Source organism: Manis javanica, chromosome 8 (assembly GCF_040802235.1).
Source record: "Manis javanica isolate MJ-LG chromosome 8, MJ_LKY, whole genome shotgun sequence".
NCBI lineage: Eukaryota > Metazoa > Chordata > Mammalia > Pholidota > Manidae > Manis > Manis javanica.
Genome location: NC_133163.1, coordinates 101777268 through 101799899, shown reverse-complemented (window position 1 = coordinate 101799899; position 22632 = coordinate 101777268). Strand labels below are relative to the sequence as shown.

At 41.4% G+C, this 22632-nt stretch overlaps 1 protein-coding gene and 1 long non-coding RNA gene across 5 annotated transcripts in view; one reads left to right on the top strand and one right to left on the bottom strand.

The window, feature by feature from the left end:
- Window positions 1–3754: 3754 nt before the first annotated feature.
- LOC140843160 (uncharacterized) lies at window positions 3755–8558 on the bottom strand. Its single transcript, XR_012120694.1, has 2 exons — window positions 8420–8558; window positions 3755–4287 (listed from the first exon to the last, which is right to left on the bottom strand). It is a non-coding gene; the product is annotated as an uncharacterized lncRNA (long non-coding RNA).
- Window positions 8559–8662: 104 nt separating this feature from the next.
- The window catches only part of LOC108383685 (RNA polymerase-associated protein LEO1), a 33281-nt gene continuing 19311 nt past the window's right edge, over window positions 8663–22632 (top strand). Inside the window, exons 1-6 of one of the 4 annotated variants that reach the window (XM_073211857.1) lie at window positions 8692–8801; window positions 9146–9293; window positions 15192–15254; window positions 15503–16267; window positions 18224–18328; window positions 22290–22384. In XM_073211857.1, coding sequence (XP_073067958.1) covers window positions 9239–9293; window positions 15192–15254; window positions 15503–16267; window positions 18224–18328; window positions 22290–22384 — 1083 coding nt within the window. In that variant the 5' untranslated portion in view covers window positions 8692–8801; window positions 9146–9238. Of the gene's footprint in view, window positions 8802–9145; window positions 9294–15191; window positions 15255–15502; window positions 16268–18223; window positions 18329–22289; window positions 22385–22632 lie in introns of all 4 variants that reach the window. The other 3 variants (XM_073211860.1, XM_073211859.1, XM_073211858.1) reach the window with 3 other exon arrangements.

Sequence of the window (22632 nt, the reverse complement as noted above, 5' to 3'; positions counted from 1 at the left end):
CAGCATATAGATGGGTCTTGCTTTTTTATCCATTCTATTACTCTGTGTCTTTTGATTGGTGCATTAAGTCCATTTCCATTTAGGGTGACTACTGAGAGATATGTACTTATTGCCATTGCAGGCTTTAGATTCGTGGTTACCAAAGGTTCAAGGTTAGCTTCTTTTGTATCTTACTGCCTAACTTAGCTCGCTTATTGAGCTGTTATATAAACTGTCTGGAGATTCTTTTCTTCTCTCCCTTCTTATTCCTCCTCCTCCATTCTTCATATGTTGTGTGTTTTGTACTGTGCTCTTTTTAGGAGTGCTCCCATCTAGAGCAGTCCCTGTAGGATGCCCTGTAGAGGTGGTTAGTGGGAAGCAAAATCCCTCAGCTTTTGCTTGTCTGGGAATTGTTTAATCCTGCCATCATATTTAAATGATAGTCGTGCTGGATACAGTATCCTTGGTTCAAGGCCCTTCTGTTTCATTGCATTAAGTATGTCATGCCATTCTCTTCTGGCCTGTAGGGTTTCTGTTGAGAAGTCTGATGTTAGCCTGATGGGTTTTCCTTTATAGGTGACCTTTTTCTCTCTAGCTGCCTTTAAAACTCTTTCCTTGTCCTTGATCCTTGCCATTTTAATTACTATGTGTCTTGGTGTTGTCCTCCTTGGATCCTTTCTGTTGGGGGTTCTGTGTAATTCCATGGTCTGTTCGATTATTTCCTCCCCCAGTTTGGGGAAGTTTTCAGCAATTATTTCTTCAAAGAGACTTTCTATCCCTTTTCCTCTTTCTTCTTCTTCTGGTACCCCTATAATACGAATATTATTCCTTTTGGCTTGGTCACATAGTTCTCTTAGTGTTGTTTCATTCCTGGAGATCCTTTTATCTCTCTCTATGTCAGCTTCTATATGTTCCTGTTCTCTGGCTTGTTTTCCTTTAATGGCCTCTTGCATCTTATCCATTCTGCTTATAAATCCTTCCAGGGATTGTTTCCCTTCTGTGATCTCCTTCCTGACATCTGTGATCTCCCTCCGGACTTCATCCCATTGCTCTTGCATTTTTCTCTGCATCTCATCCCATTGCTCTTGCATTTTTCTCTGCATCTCTGTCAGCATGTTCATGATTTTTATTTTGAATTCTTTTTCAGGAGGACTGGTTAGGTCTGTCTCCTTCTCAGGTGTTGTCTCTGTGATCTTTGTCTGCCTGTAGTTTTGCCTTTTCATGGTGATAGAGATAGTTTGCAGAGCTGGTACGAGTGACCACTGGAAGAGCTTCCCGTCTTGTTGGTTTGTGGCCATCCTCTCCTGGGAGAATAGCGACCTCTAGTGGCTTATGCTTGTCAGCTGTGCACAGACAGGGCTTCTGCTACCTGCCCGTTTGCTATGGAGTTTATCTTCGCTGTTGCTGTGGGCGTGGCCTGGCTGGGGCTGCTCCTCCAAAGTGGTGGAGCCCCATTGGAGGGGGAGCGGCCAGGAGGCTATTTATCTCCATAAGGGGCCTCTGTGCTCCCTGTTGCCCAGGGGGTTAGAGTGCCCATAGATCCCCAGATTCCCTGCCTCTGGTCTAAGTGTCCTGTCCTGCCCCTTTAAGACTTCCAAGAAGCACTCTCCAAACCAAAACAACAACAGCAACAATGAGAGAGAGAACAGAAAAAAAAAAAAAAAAAGGAAAAAACACGCGATTTTTTTTTTTTTTCCTCAGGCGCCGGTCCTAGGCACCCGCTCACTGGTCCTGCTGCCCTGCCTCCATAGCACCGGGGTCCCTATCCCTTCAAGGCTTCCAAAAAGCACCCACCCACCGGTCCCGCAGGGAAAAACGCATGATATTCTTTGTCTTCAGGCACCGGTCCCAGGCACCTGCTCCCCAGTCCTGCTGCTCTGCCTCCCTAGCACTGGGGTCCCTGTCCCTTTAAGGCTTCCAAAAAGCACTCGCCAAAAAGAGAAAAAAAAAAAAAGGAGAAAGACACGCGATTTCCTCCATCCTCAGGCGCCAGTCTCAGGCAACTGCCCACCGGTCCCGCAGGAAAAATGCGCAATATTCTTTGCCCTCAGGCGCTGGTCCCAGGCACCCACTCACCAGTCCTGCTGCTCTGCCTCCCTAGCACCAGGGTCCCTGTCCCTTTAAGGCTTCCAAAAAGAACTCACCAAAAAGAGAAAAAAAAAGGGGAAAAACGCGCGATTTCCTCCGTCCTCAGGCGCCGGTCTCAAGCACCTGCCCTCCGGTCCCGCAGGGAAAAACACGGGATATTCTTTGTCCTCAGGCGCCGGTCCCAGGCACCCGCTCACCGGTCCCGCCGCCCTGCCTCCCTAGCACCGGGGTCCCTGTCCCTTTTAGGCTTCCAAAAAGCACTCGCAAAAAAGAGAGAAAAAAAAAAGGGGAAAAAAGCGCGATTTCCTCCGTCCTCAGGCGCCAGTCTCAGGCACCCGCCCACCGGTCCCGCAGGGAAAAATGCGCGACATTCTTTGTCCTCGGGCGCCGGTCCCAGGCACCCTCTCACTGGTCCTGCTGCTCTGCCCCCCTAGCACCGGGGTCCCTGTCCCTTTAAGCCTTCCAAAAAGCACTCGCCAAAAAGAGAAAAAAAAAAGGGGGAAAACACACGATTTCCTCCGTCCTCAGGCGCCAGTCTCAGGCACCCGCCCACCAGTCCCGCAGGGAAAAATGCGCGATATTCTTTGTCCTCAGGCGCTGGTCCCAGGCACCCCCTCACTGGTCCCACTGCCCTGCCTCCTTAGCAACAGGGTCCCTGTCCCTTTAAGGCTTCCAAAAAGCACTCACCAAAAAGAGAAAATAAAAAGGTGAAAAACGCGCGATTTCCTCTGTCCTCAGGCCCACTGGGTCCCGTAGGGCAAAACGCGCGATAATCTTTGTCCTCAGGCGCTGGTCCCAGGCACCCGCTCACCGGTCCCGCCACCCTGCCTCCCTAGTAATGGGGTCCCTGTCCCTTTAAGGCTTCCAAAAAGCACTCGCCAAAAAAAAAAAACCGCTCCGGTTTCTTTCCATCCGCCGGGAGCCGGGGGGAGGGGCGCGTGGGTACTGCCGGGCCAGGGCTTGTATCTTACCCCCTTCACAAGGTGCTGGGTTCTTGCAGGTGTGGATGTGGTCTGGATGTTGTCCTGTGTCCTCTGGTCTCTATTTTAGGAAGAGTTTTCTTTGTTATATTTTCATAGCTCTATGTGTTTTTGGGAGATTTCCACTGCTCTACTCATGCCGCCATCCTGGCTCCGCCGCCTCCATAAAGTTTTTAAGTGTTCCTATCTATCTACTCTTAAATCAATCACATTACACACAACTTTAGGGTTGATAACATAACCTGTTCCACCTCCTGCCCCTTTGAACCTTGTCAGGCACTCCTAATTGCAACTAAAATATGTTTCATGATCTCCAAACTAAAAATCCACTGTTGCTTGTTCAAGATCAAGACCCTCATATTGGCCTAATCAGTTAATAATTTATACAAGATGTACATTAAAAAAACCTGGAATATAAGCTTTCTAAAAAAGATCTAGTCTTTAAGGTGGGCAAATAAGTTCATTTCTTTGAGCTTCTGTAAAGCAAGAGGGCTTATTTAGCATGGATTTATGAAAATTCTATTACTGTCTGATTTTATAATACACGTTTGTAGCCACATTTCATAGCAAAATCAGACTTTCCCCATCAAAAGAAACAAGCCAAGGGAATCCTCTCTATATGTATTTTTCTAGCTGAAGGTTGCAATCCATTAGTAAATCAAGAAATCAGTTTAGGGGTTGCTGAAAGGAAAGGAGCGACACACAGCAGCAATTCACCGGAGAATTCCGCTTTATTAGGGAAAGGTGCTGGGTTATATAGGAAGGGGCATGAGCTGATTGAGGTGTCACTTCTACGGGGCTGGTGACTATTGGCTAGGTGCTGGGATTAGGGAGGGTGAGGGGAGAGTTCGCCATCTTACTGGTGGGGGCCCTTCATTCCCCCCTTTCTCCTCTATGGGGTTGTGGACGTTGCTTTCTCTCTGACTGCTTCCTGCTGAATGGGGGCGGAGAAGGGAGTGAGGGCTTGAGGATTGGGAGGAAAGGGTTGATAGGACTCCCCACAGTAAGGATGAGTAGATGTGGACTTCTTCAGGTTGGAAATCAATGAAGGTTCCCTGTAACCATAGGTCGAGGACTTGTTGATTCTAATGGTGCCAAGAGGATACAGGTGCTAGAAGCCAGGCGTCTTCGGCCATTGTTTCCAGGAACAGTTTCCAGCAGAGAGAGGGGTCCATCTCAGCATGTGGTGAGGAGGTCACCTGAGGGTGAGGGATCTTCTGTGGCCAGAAGCTGGTAGTTCCTGAGTAAAAGTTGGTTGAAAGTTTGATTAGAGATTTTTCCAACTTGGGATTTGATGAACTTTATTATACAGAGTAAGAAGAGACAGGCGAGAAGAATGATTATTATGGGGCCTGCAATGGGCCAGAGCCAGGTAAGGAAGGGGTTTGTTAGTATTGAAGAGAATGGGTTGGAATTGGAAGCAGAGTGGAGGCTGGAGGCAAGGTCGGTGAGTTTGGTAATGTCAGTTTCTACAATGCCGGATTCGTTGATGTAATAGCAGCACTCTTCTCGAAGGAAGATGCAGGGGCCGCCCTTTTTGGCTGTAAGCAGATCTAGGGCCCACCGGTTTAGAAGGGTGACTTTAGCTAGCGAAGTGACCTGTCTTTGGAGAGAGGCCAGGGAATCGGCAGTGGATGTCAGGGCTCCCTCAAGTTTGGCGTTGAGATCTCTAATTGCCCATAGAGAGTGACCCAAGGCTCCTCCCGAAAACCCTGCCCCAATGGCTGAGGTGGCTAGGGAAATACCGACCATAATGGGAAGGAAAGCAGCCCTTCTTGTGTGCAAGGGCAAGGGAGGTTGGAGCTCAAGGAATTCTGCCATGCCATTCAAGCTCTCTTAAACAAAAATTACCTCATACCCACTCACTCCCCGTTTAATACCCCCATATTAGCTGTTAAAAAAAAACCAATGGATCTTTCCGCCTTGTCCAAGACCTTTGTCTCATCAACATGGCCGTTGTCCCTATCCATCCCTTAGTTCCAAATCCATACACCCTTTTATCGCAGATCCCTGCCTCGGTCTCCCACTTCTCAGTCCTAGATCTCAAAGACGCATTTTTTCTATCCCTCTGGACCCCTCCTCCCAAGATTTTTTCGCCTTCACCTGGACGGACCCATACACAAGACATTTTGAACAACTCACTTTGACAGTTTTGCCACAAAGCTTCCGAGATAGTCCCCATATTTTTGGACAGGTCCTAGTTCAGGACCTCAAACCGTTTCATCATGATCACTCCGAGTCCACCTTATTACAATATGTGGACGATCTTCTACTCTGCAGTCCCTCATGGGAACAGTCTCAACTTGACACTGCCTCCCTACTTAACCTTCTAGCTTCCAGAGGTTACCAGGTATCCCACGTCGAAGCTCAAATCTCTTCCCCTTCTGTCACTTACCTTGGATTCCTTCTATCTCAACAAAGAAAGTCCATTACCTTGGACAGAAAACAGCTCCTCTCTGACCTGCCTGTTCCCAAAACCAAGACAGAAATCCTTTCCTTTCTAGGCCTGGCTGAGTATTTTAGAGCGTGGATCCCTAACTTCTCCCTATTGGCAAGACCCCTATACGACCTCAGCAAAGGCCCCCCTGCAAAACCATTATCATCCTTACCCCGACACTCCTTCGTTAAGCTCCATCAAGCCCTTGTGGAAGCCCCAGTTCTCCATCTTCCTGATTTGTCAAAGCCCTTCTCATTATACATTCATGAGAGGTCCAGTCAAGCTCTAGGAGTCCTAGGCCAATATTATGGCCCATCCTTTGCCCCAGTAGCTTATCTCTCCAAGCAATTAGTCCCCACAGTTTGGGGATCGGCTCCCTGCCTACGGGCATTAGCCGCTGGACAGCTCTTGCAGAAGGAAGCTCATAAACTGACATTCAGGGCGCCCCTTACCATTTTGTCCCCACATCACCTAAAAGATCTCTTAACCTACAAAAGTTTACAGACTCTCCCTCCCTCCAGACTCCTGACCTTACGGTCTTCTTTCCTCCAAAATCCCGTTCACCCCCTTTGCCATCCACACCCGAATCATGACTTTTTCCTCCTTTTCTGCTCTCTCGCTTTTTTTCCTCATTCCCTGCCATCCCAGCCTCCTTTGTATGGCGATTCAAAGTCAGACAGACTTACACACACCATCAAACAAAAATTACCGCCCTCATTGCCACATCAGACTGCCCTCTGAAAGGCTGCTCCAAGCCTTTATACCTCCAGTTTCCTCCCTCCACCGAAGTGTTCACTAGCAGCTACCTTTATTCTCCCTACCTCTGCTTCCTCTATGACCAAAAACAGGCCTGTTGCAGGCGATGGCCAGACATCTATGGGAGATGTCCCTACTGGTCTTGCGCCATTCACTACATGGGTAACTCCCGGTACCCACAGTATTACTCCTCCAACTGTTTCATAAAATATCCCAACAGCTCATTCTCCTTATCAATCCCAGGTCCCTGGGACTCTCGATGGGCCGCCGGAGTCACAGCCTCAGTTTACTATGGGGGGGGGGTCCTTGACCCCCCACGGTATATCTCTCGAAAGTATGTTCCCTCTGATTCCCAGATCTCTCAAGTTGCATCAGATATCGGACATTCCGAAAAAGTCATTAACCAAACTCTTGACGGGGCCTCTTCATCTTCATATCCCCGCCCCTCTTCCAATTTCTCCTACTCTTGGTTACAGTTGCAATACCCACCAGCATTAAAAACAAAACAAAAAGCTTAAATAGAATAAAATATAAGAGAATAGGAAATCTCAAACTGCATTTTAGTAGTAAGGGAAAGATTGTTTTGTGACATACTTATTTTAGTTTCGTATATAAAGTGTTTCCTGGGTTAGTGTGGAAAACTGAAGATCTTTCAGATATGCTGCTCTAAAGCTGCGATTGTCAAAGAGTGGTCCAAGTAGGCAGGGACCGTGGGTGTAGTCAGAGTAGGGTGAGGGACTCCGGAAAAAGACCCCTACCAGAACTCCATATTAAACAATTAAGCAAAGACGAAGTCACATTAATTCTCTAAAATAAAATATCAAACTAAGAATATAGTTAGTTTCTTCAATAAAGATTAGTTAAAACTAAAAAGCCAGGAGTAACTTAGCCTAGAATGTTTGAACATCTCCAAGATAAGAAAATACCTCAACATAGCCCATGTCTTGTTTGTGTCAATTGAATGAGGCTATTGTAAAATTTACTTTTGCCTGGTAAAAAGCCCAGTTTATCTTTAACTTTACCCAGATGCTGCTTTTCCTCCTCCAGCCCTAATCAAGTCAATAACTCAGCTCACCTAGAAAGCAAAACAAGCAGCCTTGACTAATATATTTCCAAATCAAGAAATTGCTACTCTGAGAAAGGATCAAAGCAGTAAATTTCTTGTTACTTCCTCTGCAAAAATAGTCTGGAAAACTGATAAGAAACTTAGTGTCTCTTGAAAAATAAACATTTAGAGACCATCTGGTAGATCAACATCCCTAGCTCTTTGTCTCTCAACTGCCTATAAATCCCCTAGACAACCCAAGCTAGGGGCTCTCTTGTCCCCTCCTGACTCACGCCAGGAGCTCTGTCTGTCCTCTCACTGTATCTCGTAATAAAAGTCTCTCTGGCTCTCCTACCTTAACAGTTTGCTAAGTTCATTCTTCGACTCCGCAAAGGAACCCCGGCGTCACAAGGAAGACCTTTTCAGGGAGTCTGAGAGGTCCTCTTATTCCTGATTTCATACATAGGTATGAAGCCAGATTTTTTTCACATGCTTCAACCAGAACATCTCAGGAAACTGAATGTAGAAGTAGGTATGAGAATTCAGCTGTCTTCTTTTAAGCCAGACATTGAAGATACTTCCAAAACTGTAAACAATTCCATTCCTCTAATTTGTTTAAGAAAAAAATGTAGCTGTTTAAAACTTAAAATGCTACTTATGTTAACCTGTTATTTTAAAATGAATTTTAAAATTTTGTTTCAACTAGTAATATACATAATCCACTGTGGGGAAAACTGCAATATTTTCAGAATTTCTCGCCTGGCCTTAGTACATCTCCATATCAATAGGTGTTTCCAAGGGGTGGTGAGTAGTTCTTGTCCATATCAATAGACGGTTAAAAGGTGGTTTGGAAGCCAGCTCAGCACTGGGACTGGAGAGGTGTGGTGGGGCCATTGCAGCTGCGTGGCGAGAGACAGGCGAGCAGAACTAGACAGACTGCTTGTAAGCAGTAAACGGGTTTCTCCATTTTATCTCTCCCCCTTTGACTGATTTCTGCTTTAAAGGTAATTTGCCCCTGGGTGGGAACATATTTCCTCCCAGGAATTACACCCACATAAACAAAAGCGCTTTGAGGTCTCAACAATTTGAGAAATATTGGTCAGTAAGAAACAAAAGACTTGAGGCCCAACTCACGACAGGTTCAACGTGGTCACGGGCCCTTCCAGGGAGCGCCCCAGGCACCACCCACTGCAAGACACCAGATGGGGCACGTCCCCGCCCCCGTTGAGTACCCTCACGAATAAGAAGAGATACAGATGAAAGGGCGGGGCTTGCCCGTCTCGTGGACAAATAAGATTCGAAAAGCGTTAGGATCAGGGTGCACGCGAAAACTAGGTTACAGAAGGAAAGTAATCATTTCGGGAAATCTTTGCGACACTGTCGTGCCTCGTTGGTTCCGTTTCCTAAAGGCAGACGCGAGGCCGCTCCCAGCCGAGACATCGGCGGATGTGTGCCGCAATGGCGGATATGGAGGATCTCTTCGGGAGCGACGCTGACAGCGACGCCGAACGTAAAGGTGGGATCCGCTGGGCTTCGGAGGAGGGCTGCCTGGAGGGGCTTCTGCGGCGGAAGCCCAAAAGCAGAGCGGTTCCGGGTGTGCAAACGCGCCGGCACTGCGAGGGGGCGGGGGCGCCTCCTCCACTCCTGCCCCAGCGCCCCCTACGCCCGGGCGGTGCCAGCCTCCCCGGTGGAGGAACACGGACGCAGAGTGTGCGCCTGGACGTTCTTGGTGTCCATGGAGCACGCAGTTCCTGGGAGCGTGTGGAGCAAAGCGGGCTGGGGGGCAGGAGTGGAGGCGCAGGCGAGCCTGCGCAGCCCCGGGAGAAACGCTGGGGTCCTGCCCTGTTCTGTCTTGCGCAGACCAACGCACATTAAGAAGTGTCTGTCAATGAATGGAGATGAGATGTTCAGAAATATGCGGACGGGACGGGCGACTGTGCAGAGGGGCTTGGAATGCCGTCTGGAATGAGATCAGAGCATGGCGTGATGGGGAGTTTGAGACGTCTGGGTGAGGAGACTGGGAAGGTTCCCGGCATAGGGCTAGGCGTTACCACCGGAGACTGTGCCTCGGAGAGCCAGTGCAGAAACTCTACATCTAAAATCTTGAGTCTGCGATATTCGATTGGGCAGCAAATGGGGTTTGTGTTTCGAGACGGGAGAGAGAAAGGGTTTGTTGATGAAATGAATGATGTTTATGGTGCATGAAAGTATTTCTGGCAGAAGAAGTGTGGATATTTCCATTTGAATTATGAATAGGAGTTATTTGAAGTGAGAAAAAGCCCAGTACCAAGTTCAGAATTCTTCGAATCCTCCAGGCTCAAAGTAACGTATCATTTTTCCTTAGCGAAGTGCGTTATCGTGGTGGTTCTTTTTTGCTTCCACTCCCATATATTGCTATTTTTAAGAGTGTAGTGAAGGGAGCATCATGTGGAAATCCAGTATGTAGGGCTCTGTCCAGATGAGTATCCAGGAGATCCTAGTGAGGATGAGTCTGGAAGTATAGAGTCCTGTATACTAACTCTTGTTCCCTACCTTTGCTGATGTTCTCATTTCCCTTTATTTTTACGTATCCATATCCCATTTACCCTTCAAGGCACAGTTCTTGTGAACCCTCTCATGACTCACTTCCCTGAAGTTGTTCACTCAATATGTTCATTAATTCCCTGTCATGTTCTAGCTACTTTGCTAGGTATTGGGGATATAATGATAAAAAGATGGTCTCTGCACATTGTCCTCCTTCCCCCCCCCATGCCCCATTACATTAATGTCTAATGCATATTTGAGGAATAATTAGATGGGTAGAAGTGACAGTTCATTAAGATGTTCCCTGCAATGCTTTTTCCCATTGCAAACCTAGTGTATGGGGAACTGATGTATGGAGATGGTTTCTTTTCTGGGCTTCTTGTTTACCTACTTGTAAGTCTGTTGCTTTCTTCCATCTTACCATAATTGGTAAGAAGATAGTGAGGACAGTGTGGTTCTGACAGGATAATTCCTGTTAGGCCTAGCACATTCATTATCTCCCTGAGCTAAGAGAGTTGTGGAAAGTAACTACACCAGACAAATTTCTTGGCATAACAATGGCTAGAATCCTTACTTAGGTCCAGTATGTTTCTTTCATGTATAAATGTGCCAGGTCATCTTTAATTTCTTTCAACAATATTTTGTAGTTTTTAAGGTATACCCACATTTGATAGACTAAATTTATTCCTAAGTATTTTATTCTTTTGGATACTATGGCAAGGGGAATTATTCATATCATTTTTGGATTGTTCATTGCTAGTATAAAGAAATATAACTGATTTGTTTGGTAATCTTGGATCTTACAGCCTTGGTGAATGTATTAGCTCTGTTTTTGTCTGTGGATATGTGGATTCTTTAGGATCTTTAACATACAAGATCATGTCATGTGTAAACAGATAGTTTTACCTCTTCCTTTCCAATTTGGATGCCTTTTATTTCTTTTTTTCTTGCCTAGTTGCTCTGACTAGAACGCCCTGTACAATGTTGAATACAAAAGAGGAGAGTGGATGTCTTTGTCTTGTTCCTGATCTTAGGGGGAAAGTATCTATACCTTCAGTATTACGTATGTTAGCTGTGGGGTTTTCACAGTTGCCCTTTATCAGGTTGAGGAAATTCACTTCTGTTCCTAATTTGTTGAGTGGTTTTATCATGAAAGGGTGTCAAATTTTGTCATATGCCTTTTCTGTATCAATTAAGATGATCACTTTTCTTTCTTTGTTAATATGGTGTTTCACTTTGAGTTTTGGATGTTGAACCACTGTTGTATATCTAAGGTAACTCCCACTTAGTCATGGTGTATATTTTTTTAACATGCTGCTGGATTTACTAGTATTTTTGTATTCTATATTTGCTTTTGTATTCATGTAGAGATACTAGTCTGCAGTTTTGTTTTTTTGTGACATCTTTGTCTGGCTTTGGTACTAGGGTATTATTGGCCTCATAGAATGAGTTAGGAGGTGTTCCTTATGTTTCAAGTTTTTGGAAGAGTTTGAGAAGGATAGGCATTAATTCTTTAACATTTGATAAGATGCATCTGTGAAGCTATCTGGTCCTGAACTTTTCTTAGTTGGAAATTTATTGATTGCTGTTTGAAATTCTACTTGTTATAGGTCTATTCAGATGTTCTGTTTTGTCTTGAGTCAGTTGTAGTTTGTGTGTTTCTGGGAATTGATCCATTTCCTCTAAATGATCTAATTTGCTGGCATGCAATTGTTTATAGTATTCTCTCTTAATCCTTATTATTTCTGGTAAGGTCAATAGTTAAGTCCCCACTTTCATTTTTGATTTCAGTAATTTAAATGTTCTCTTTTTTTCTTGGTCAGTCTAGCTAAAGATTTGTCAAATTTGTTCATGTTTTCAAAGAATGAACTTTTCTTTCATTGATTCTGTTTTTCTATTCTGTATTTCATTGATGTCTACTTTAATCTTTTTTGAAATTGAAGTATAGTTGATAGTCAATATTATATTGGTTTCAGGTGTGCAACATAGTGATTCAACACTTACATACATTACAAAATGCTCAATATGAGAAGTAGTTACCATCTGTCACCGTACAAAGTTACTACAGTATTACTGACTGTATTCCCGATGCTGTTCTTTTAATCCTGGTGACTTACTTATTTTATAATTAGAAATTTGTACCTCTTTTTCCCTTTCACTGTCTGACCCGTCCTCCCAACCACCAGTTTGTCCTCTGTATTTGAGTCTATTTCTAGTTCCTTAAAGTGAAAGGTTAGGTTATCAGTTTTAGATTTTTTAATGTAGGTGTTTACAGCTACAAATTTTCCTTTGAACACTACTTTCTCTGCATCCCTTAAGAATTGGTATGTTGTATTATCACTTAAAAGTATTTTCTAATTTTCCTCGTGATCTCTTCTTTGAGCCTTTGATTGTTTAAAAGTGCATTGTTTAATTTCCATGTATTTGGATTTTCCAGGTTTCCTTCTATTATTGAATTCAATTTTATTGCATTGTAGGCAGAAAAGATACTTGGTATGTTTTCAATCTTAAATTTATTGAAATCTTAAATTTAATGAACCTTTAAATTCATTTCTTTGCGTTCTTGCCAACGCTTATTTTATGTTTTTCCTTTTTTTTTTTTAACATAACCATCCCTGTTGGTGTCATAACATATGGTCTATCCTGGAGAATGTTCCAGGTGCACTTAGAAAGAATATATATTCTGTTGTTGGCTGGAGGGCTCTATTCATGTTTATTATGACTGCTTGGTTTATAAGTGTTCAAGTCTGGTGTTACCTTGTTGATCTTCTGTCTAGCTCTAGCCACTATTGAAAGTGAGGTATTTAAGTTTCCGTTTACTATTGTTGAGCTATTTCTCCTGTCAGTGTTCTATCAGTTTTTGTTTTTAGGTGCACATACATTTATAATTGTGAATCTTTAATGTGGGATTGATCCTTTTTTATCTCATAACAGTTTCATCTTAAGATGTATTTTGTCTGTTTGTATAACTGCTGTAACTCTCATTTGGTTATTATTTATATTGAATTCTTTTCCCATCTTTGCACTTTCAGCCTATTTGTGTATTTGGTTCTAAAGTGAGTCTCTTGTAGACAGATTATAGATGGGTCATTTTTTAAACCCTCTGTCAATGTCTTTTCACCAGAGAAGTTAATCCCTTTGACTTAATTACTGATAAGGAAGGACTTCTGCCATTTTGCTATTTGTTTTCTATATTTTCTATCTTTTTGTACCTCAGTTTCTCTATTACTGCCTTTTATGACTGATTTTCTTCTGGTGTACTGTTTTGATTCCCTTGTAATTAACATCTTAATTTATAACAATCTAACTTGGACTAATACCAACTTAATTTCAGTAGTATACAAAAACCTTTTTTCTGTATAGTTCCATCCCCTCTTGCATTTACATTGTTATGTCACAAATTATGTCTTTATACATTGCCCAGTGATGTGGATTTATAATCGTTTTCTGTAATTGCCTTGAAACCTAATAAAAGAAGAGGAGTTACTAACCAGAAATACATTAATACCAACTTCTATACTTACTTATTTAGTTACTACCAGTAATGTTTAAGGGTTTCATTTCTTTGCATCCTTGCTAACACTTATTTTATTATTTTATGTTTTTCCTTTTTTTTTTCTTTAACTTAGCCATCCCTGTTGGTGTCAAGTAGTATCTCATTGTGGCTTCAATGTGCATCTCTTTATGGTTAATAATGTTGATCATCTTTTCATGTGCTTGTTGGTCATTTGTATAACTTTACAGAAATGTCTATTCAAATCTTTTGTCAATTTTTTATTTGGGTTCTCTTTCTGTTGAGTTGTAAACATTCTTTATATATTTTGGCTATTAGACACTTGTTAGATACATCTTTTTGCAAATTTTTCTCCCATTCTCTAGGTTGTATTCTCACTTTCTTGATAATATCCTTTGTTGCAAGAAAGTTTTTCATTTTAGGTCCAATTTATCTATTTTTTTCTTTTGTTGAGCCTATCTCCTTCATATTTGAAGCATAGGTTTGCTGGGTATGGAATTCTTGGTTGACAGTCTTTTTCTTTCAGCACTTTGAATATGTCATCCCACTGCCTCCTGGTTTCCATGATTTCTGATGAGAAAGTTGTTACCCTTATTGAGGTTCCCTTGTGTGGGACAAATTGCTTCTCTTTTGCTGCTTTCAGGATTCTTTTTGTCCTTTTCTTCAATAGTTTGATAATGGTATGTCTAGGAGTGGATCTCTATCCTATTTGGTGTTCTTTAAGCTTAGATGTGTAGGTTGATGTCTTTCATCACATTTGGGAAGTTTTGGGCCATTATTTCTTCAAATGTTATTTCTGCCCTTTTCTGTTCTTCTGGGACTCTTATTTGTGTATATCTTGGTACACTTGATGGTATTACACTGGATATTCTCGATTGACCTAACTTAAATTTTGCTGATTCTTTCTCCTTCCTGCTCATACCTGCTGTTTAGCTGCTTCAGTGAGTTTTTCATTTCAGTTACACTTTTCAATTCCAGAATTTCTGGGTTTTTTTTAAAGTATCTGTCTTTTTATTATTGGTATTCTCTATTTGGTAAGACACCATTTTCATTGGGCTTTTTCAGGGACACTTTATAGCTTTTTTTCAAATGTATGGTCCATACTTCCTTATTTCTTTGCATGCCTTTTTTAAGTAATAACTGGGTATTTTGAATTTTATGATGTGGCAACTTAGGAAATCATGTTCTGCCCCTTCCCTAGGGTTTGTTGCTGCTGTTTATTGTCATAATTATTATTTAGTGAGTCTTTTGAAGTAATTTTGTAATGTCTCTAATCTTTGTTATGTGTGTTCATTAAGTGTCTGTTCCTTTAATTAGTGGTCAGTTGGTAGTTGGAGAGAAATATCCTTAAATGCCTAGAATTTTAAAATACTCAGTGTATGCAGATTGGCTGTCTGTAACAAGTTGGGGCATGCTTTCAACACTCAAGCAGGCAGTTCACAACCTGTCTTTGCCTTCATTTCTTGCTTTCACAGAGCCTGAAGGTCAACCAGAAGTGAGGGCTTGGGACCTTTTCTTCCCCAAGTGTGTGCCCAGCACTGGGAAAGTGCATGGCCTACCAGATCTCTAGGAGAATGTGGGAGCTTTTAAAAGCTATTACTCCCCGTATTATACCCCTCTCTTTCCTCCCAGGCTTTTTTGTTAGTCTGTTGTTTGCCCCAACTGCTATCCATTGTCCCAAGCAGAGGCAACTAATATATTTGCCTGTAAACGTTTTTAACAAACACTCCCAGGTAATTGCCTCCGCACTGAGAGTGTTCCAAGTTAATGAAGTCAAACCCTTTGAACCAGTTCTTCAGTGATCCATCAGACAGATCAGAACTAACAACCGTGATGCTTTGTAAATGAGGTCATTTCTGCTTCCTCCAGTAGTGGTACATATACCAGAAATGCAAGCTGTTACCTTCAAGACACCATTGGACTGGGGAGCAGGTGAGGAGAGTGGGGATAAAAAAGCTAAGTTAAACACAACAAAGTTCTGTTTTCTTACAGAAATTCAGCTGTTTTTTCTTGTAAATATTCCCCTGGTTGTTGCAACTCTTGGTTAGTTTCCATAATGCAGAGAAAGTAGATTCTGACAGGTTTTTTTTTTTAACAAGGTTTTCCTGCTTTATGTCTGATGGACTTTCAGTGTTCCTTATTCTTTTTTGCTGACATCACCCTGTGTTTATATGTTCCAGTAGATTCTGATTCTGGATCAGACTCTGAGTCTGACCAAGAGAATGTTGCTTCTGGCAGTAATGCTTCTGGAAGTGAAAGTGATCAAGATGAAAGAGGTGATTCAGGAAAACCAAGTAATCAGGAACTGTTTGGAGAGGACAGTGAGGATGAGGGAGCTTCTCATCATAGTGGGAGTGACAATCACTCTGAAAGATCAGACAATAGATCAGAAGCTTCTGAGCGTTCTGACCGTGAAGACAATGACCCCTCAGATGTCGATCAGCACAGTGGATCAGAAGTCCATAATGATGATGAAGATGAAGGTCATAGATCAGATGGAGGGAGCCACCACTCAGATGCAGAGGGCTCTGAAAAAGCACAGTCAGATGATGAAAAATGGGGCAGAGAAGATAAAAGTGACCAGTCAGATGATGACAAAATTCAAAATTCTGATGATGAGGAGAGGGCGCAAGGATCTGATGAAGATAAGCTGCAGAATTCTGATGATGATGATGAGAAAATTCAGAACACAGATGATGAGGAGAGGCCTCAGCTTTCAGATGATGAGAGACAACCACTGTCTGAGGAGGAGAAGGCCAATTCTGATGATGAACAGCCAGCAGCTTCTGATAATGAGGATGAGAAACAGAATTCTGATGATGAGGAACAGCCACAGATGTCTGATGAGGAGAAAATGCAAAATTCTGATGATGAAAGGGCACAGGCCTCGGATGAAGAACACAGGCAGCATTCAGATGATGAAGAGGAACAGGACCATAAATCAGGTAATACATTTTTGGGAATCAAAATGGTTTGGCAGAAGCATCTAGATACAGCAGTGGGTCATTTATTCTTTTTGTATTCCCATCTTTGGTACCCTGTTTTTTCTCTTTTGTCCCACCATTTCAGTCTTTTCTAAATCCATACATTTTGTTGTTTTTTTTTTTTAAATTTTCTAATCCATTTATTATTTCTATCTACTCCATTTTCATTTGTTAATTGATGATAGGAAGAAAAATACTTAAAGAGGACAGTTTCAGAGGAAGATGTAGGGTGCTAGAGTAACTAGATAATGAATAGAGTTGGTTGTAGTTCTGTGGGCAGCCGGAGAGTATGCCTTAGGTAAAAATAGGTTTGCCTGGTGGAAAAAAAACACAGTACTGTTGAAACGTCCCCATAGGGGAGCTGTACTGCAGTGTGAACACTATGTTCCAGCGCACTTGTTTGTGATCCAAAATTTGATCATCCAGTGGTAATAAGGCTCCATGGAGTTTACTCCAACTAATCAAATTAACAAGAAACAAGTTTATAAACTCTGATACCCAAAATCGTTTGTTTCAAGAGGATCAGTTATTTCTCTCTTATTGTATCCTTTCCCTTGGGGAAAAATCTACCTTGGATGCCATATTCTAATAATCAGGAGGCTGCCTGGGGAGATTAACATCCAGGATACGAAAGAGCAGCTGGGTGGCCTCAGTGAGTTCTGACAGCTTGACACCTGCATCCTCCCCCTAGGAGATGTGCTGGGGTCACAATACTCGTTCCCTAAAGGCTACAGGAAACACACAGCCGAAGTTTGACTTCTGGACCCTCTCTTATCATAGCTGCTTATGTGCTATTCTGCTCAAGTTAACACATTCTTTATATAGAATATTAAAAACTCAGAGACCTTGTTTCTTTGTATTATACTGATTAGGTTGGAAGTCGTCCTGAAGTAATATCTGGATTGCTTCATTTCTGTAGGTAATTGCTTATAATTATATATTGATCTGATCTTAGCTTAAAATGTGAGGGGAGGGATTTTTTCCCATGTAGTACATGCCTCACAAGATACCATTCAGAACCATATTTTAGAATTATTTAAGAGAAGTGGTCAAAATATTTCCAGGTTTATATAGACTATAAGACTGCACTAAGTATCAGTAATCAGTTCTGGGTAGAGTTATTTGTACTGTTACCAGAATCATTAAGGCTCAAGTATTATTTCCCAAATACTAGCAGCCTAACATAAGACTAGGCTTGTAGTAGGAAATCTTGTATCTGGCCTTCCTAACTAGCTCTACAGATGTTCAGTTGATCTTCTGAACTTTACAATTAGGATAAACATTTTACTGTTCAGAAATAATGTTAAATTTATCTCTTTCATTGCAATATTTTTACCTCTTTTTTCCCTCTGTAATGAGTTGTGTATAAATTTAATCAGGAGTTTCAATACTGCTTTGCTCACTCTACCAAGTTTTTTTGCTTACAGAAACCAGTGTTGCTTTGATTAATTTTATTTTTAAATTCACGACAGTAAGTAGATTTTTATACATGTATGTATAGTTCTATTAATGTTAATGCACGTATAGATCATGTAACTACCACCACAGTCTGGATACAAAACAATTCTGTCACCCTAAAAAATTCCCTCCTTCTATCCCTGTAGTCACATCCTTCCCCCACCCTGACAGCTACGGATCTGTTTTGTTACTAAAGTTTGTCTTTTTGAGAATGTCATCAGATAAGTGGAATAATATGGTATGTACTCTTTTTATTTCACTTAGGCTTCTTGCATTTAGCATACTGCATTTGAGATTCATCCAAATTGTTACATGTATAATAGTTGATTCTTACTTATTACTGAGTAGTTTTCCATTGTATGGGTGTATCAGTTTATCTCTGATGTTGCTTTTAAAACACAAAATTCAAAGACATGATAAGACTGTGATTATGCAGAACCTCTCATTCTACTTTTACAGAATCTGCAAGAGGCAGTGATAGCGAAGATGAAGTTTTACGAATGAAGCGCAAGAACACAATCGCATCTGATTCAGAAATGGATAGTGACACTGAGGTACCAAAAGGTACTCCATGTATGTTCTTTTACATAGAGGTACACATACACATATACATATGTACATACAGATAGACATCCCTCTTTCTACATCTAACGGTAGTGTACTCCCAACACTGGGCATTTATCCCAGGCTGAAGGCCCACAGAAAAAGAGTGTGAATTCACTTAGTGTACGCAGGAAGTTGTACAGGTGTGAGAAACTGTTCCTGCTTAATTAGATGAAGAAGAACCTACTTCTTCGTCTGTAATTAGAGTGAATCTGTTGTTAGGGGGCTGGGGTTCTGGTTGAGGTAGAGGTGACAATGTCCATTCTGCAGTTTGAATCATGACAATTCCAGGGCAACTTGTTCTTAAGTTCTTCACAGGTTAATATCAGATGAAGACCCTGATTCTTCAAGCTATGGGTTAGGTCATAGGTTCCCAACCTTTTTTGGCTTAGTGGCCACTTTTTCAAAGAGTGATTTGATAACGCCCCCCTTAGGTGAATTGTACTATGCTATACATAAAACAAGGGCAGATTTTTTTCAAATTATTTTATTAGAAGGAATTAACAATATTAATGTATTGCTCAAAGTACAATCAAAATTTAAAAAATTTTAAAAGTATATATTATTTTTAAAAATGAATAAAGTCTTTATTAGTGAGAGGGTTGAGCTTGGTGAGATGACACTAATTTTTCGATGTTTGGTGTCATTTTTGTCGTCAGCAATCTTAAATCTCCACGTTCCACTATTGATAGTTTGTCTCTTTTCTTTGTTAATAGATTGCTGATTATGCTAAATCCTATTTCAGCTAAATATGATGATGGAAATGCAATGAAAAACTTACTGCTTCAACCCATAAGGCTGAATATAATATCGGAATGTGCCTTTGAAGCCAAAATTCTTGATATCAATTTTTAAATTTCAGTTTCAGTTCTTCATTTGTTGACAGTTCTATCAACCCCTCCAGTAGTGAGGCTTCTGCTACTTGTAGGTTCCAGGAAGGGTCTAGGGCCCCTTCTGGAATAATCATGCTGAGTAAATTCTGAATTGATTTTTAAAATCTTCTTTAAGTGCTTCCAAATGCTGGCTGTAAGCTGAATGTCGTCATCATTTGTTTCCACTGAAGAAGGATTTGGGAACTGATAAAATTGTCTTTGACTCAAATTTCTTTTGTGCAAGTCAAGTTTTGACATGAATGCAGAAATAGTTGCCTTCACTTTGATCAAATTCTGTGGAGTATTAAACCTTTCATTGCATTCATGCAAGTATTGCCCAAAGGGGCAGTGGCTGGTCCCCAACACCCCCTTAATAAGTTTTGGATTAAGAACACACCCTCAGATTTCTTCAGCACCCACAGGTGGGCAATGCCACCCCCGCTGGGAACCAGGGGGTTAGATGAAGAGTTTGTAAAAAACCCAGTGATCCAGGTAAGGTAGGTTTGTTGCAAGGATAAAAGATCTACCTGTTCATCTCTATGTATGACTATGTTTCAAATGGCTAATAACTATACAGTAAAGATGTTAGTATCAAAGTTAGAGAAAACATAATTTTGGTAGTTTGATTATGCACAACCATTATTATTATTTTTTTATTGAGGTATCATTCATATACAATTTTATGAAGGTTTCACATGAGCAACATTATGGTCACTACAGTCACCTGTATTATTGAGTCCCCCTCCCACCCCACCATAGTCACTGTCCATCAGCATAGCAAGATTCCAGAGTCACTGCTTGTCTTCTATGTGCTTCACTGTCTTCCCCATGACCTGCCCACACCGTGTGTACCAGTCATAATGCCCCTTAATCCCTTTCTTCCTCACAACTGTTATTATGCTACATGGTAGTTTGGAATTTATTCTAGTAGCTTATATAAATTATCATGAGTAACATAACTAAAGCAATCATTTGGAGGGTCAACCAGAGATCGAAAAGGAGAGAGCTGGACAGAATAGCAGGTTCTAGGATTTACTTTAAGATCTTTGAATCTATAACTAGTAGTTACATACCTAGACTTTGGAATATGACCTAAGTTATTTAGAGTCTTTCTGACTCCACTTTTCAACTATATGATTTTGGTCAAATTAATTACTTACTACACTTCCATTTTCTGATCTTTAAAGGAGAAGTGATACTAATCATCTTACGGGGTTGCCGTGAGAATTAGATATTAGATAATTAAATATGTCCTTTCATTTTGTTCACATTTATGGAGGATCTGTTTTGTACTAGTACTCTTCTGGGCACTGGAATGTAGCAATAATCAAAACAGAGAAAGACCTCTCCCTTGTAGAATTTACAGAGCAGGGTAGGGAGACTGACAGTAAAACAGTAAGTAAGTTAAATATATAGTGTGGTGATAAGAACTAAGAAGGAAATCAGGAAGGGACAGGAAAATTGGGGAGTGGAGTTGTAGTTTTGGTGATTTTATCATATAGATTAACTTTTCAGTGCTCTGACTTCCCTTGTCTCCTTGTCCTCTCTCTCTCTCTCTCTCTCTCTTTTTTTAATTTCACATTTAAAAAAATTAAGTCTTAATTGTTTTTAGAGCCGTTCAAGTTGCACAGCAAAGTTGAGGGGAAGGTACACAGATTCCCTATATACCCCGACGTGTGCATAGCCTCCTCCATTATCAGCATCCCCCTTCAGCCTGGGTCATTTGTAAAATTGATAAACCTATAATGACGCATCATTATCACTCAAAGTTCATGGTTTGCATTACAGGTCATTCTTGGTTATGTGCATCCCATGGGTTTGGACAAACGTATAATGCATCATTATGGTATCATGTAGAGTAATTCAGTGTCCTAAAAATTCTCTGTGCTCTGCCTATTCATCGAAAGAATCTCCTTAATCTCTGGCAACCACTTATCTTTTACCCTCTCCATAGTTTCTCCTTTTCCAGAAAGTCATATAGTTGGAATCATACAGAATGTAGCCTTTTCAGATTATCATCTTTCACTTAGTAATAGGCACTTAAATTTCCTCCATGTCTTTTCTTGGCTTGACAGCTCACTTCTTTTTTGCACTGAATAATATTCCATTGTTTGGATGTACCACAGTTTATCCATTCACCTACTGAAACACATCTTGGTTGCTTCCGGGTTTTGGCAATTTATGAATAAAGCTGCTATAAACATCTGTGTACAGATTTTTGTGTGGTCATGAATTTTTTCAAGTCCTTTGGTAAATACTAAAGAGCACAATTGCTTGAGTATATGTTAAGAGTTTATGATCAGTTTTGTAAGAAACTTGTCTTGCAAAGTGGCTGTTCCATTTGTGTTTCTACAAGCAGTGAATGGGAGTTCCTGTTGCTTACATTTTTGTCAGCATTTGATGTTAACAGTTTTCTGGATTTTGGCCATTCTAATAGGTTGTCTTTTCTTTTTCAGTGATCGGTCCTCCACCTTTTGTCAGTAACTCACTCTCATCATTTTATCACAGACCATGCCATTACCAAAAATTGCAGCCATTCTATAATCTCAGTTTTAAGCAGGCTTCTTTATGACCACTCTCCTATCTTTCTGTTCACCTACTTTTCTCCCCAACCATGGTTAATTGGTTTAATACAGATTATTGTTGTTATTTTGCTTAGGTGAAGTTCTGCGTGAGAGGAGGGAAGCCTGGATAAACACAGACCTATAATTTAAAACTTGAGGGGCAGTATAAAGAGCAGGCCTGCATGGAGTGCTTAAGGCACAAATCTGAGTATCTAGATAGATGTAGGAGGACATCTGGCTCCTGGGGAGTAAGGGAAAGTGGAAGAACAAGGATGCAGTAAATGAAGGGAGGAAGAAGTGCCTTTCACTGGATATGCCTCCTTCCCTCTCCACAGGCCTCTTATCAGATCTTTTGAGAGCCAGGCTCAGAGTTGTGTTTGGGTGGTTCCCTGGTGTGTGCTCCAGAAATCTTGTGATATGTTAATGTGATAGCTTTGGTGAATGCTACAGATATTAATTCTGTGCATTTTTCCATCTACATTGAAGATAACAGTGGAACCATGGATCTGTTTGGAGGTGCAGATGATATATCTTCAGGGAGTGATGGAGAAGATAAACCACCTACTCCAGGACAGCCTGTTGTAAGTAAATCACCAGTGTGAACCAGCTTTTATTCAAGCCTAAATGAAAGTTCCAGAGACTAACGGTCTCTGTTATGCCAAAAAGAGGAAGTTGATAATTAAATTGCACTATGAAAATCAATGGACAGATGACTTGTCTTAGGTATGTAGTGAACTCTTGGTTATAAGGGGAAGTAGAAATAACTGCCCTGGTATATCCATACCATGGAATGTGACTCAGCTTTAAAAAGATTGGACTATTAATACAC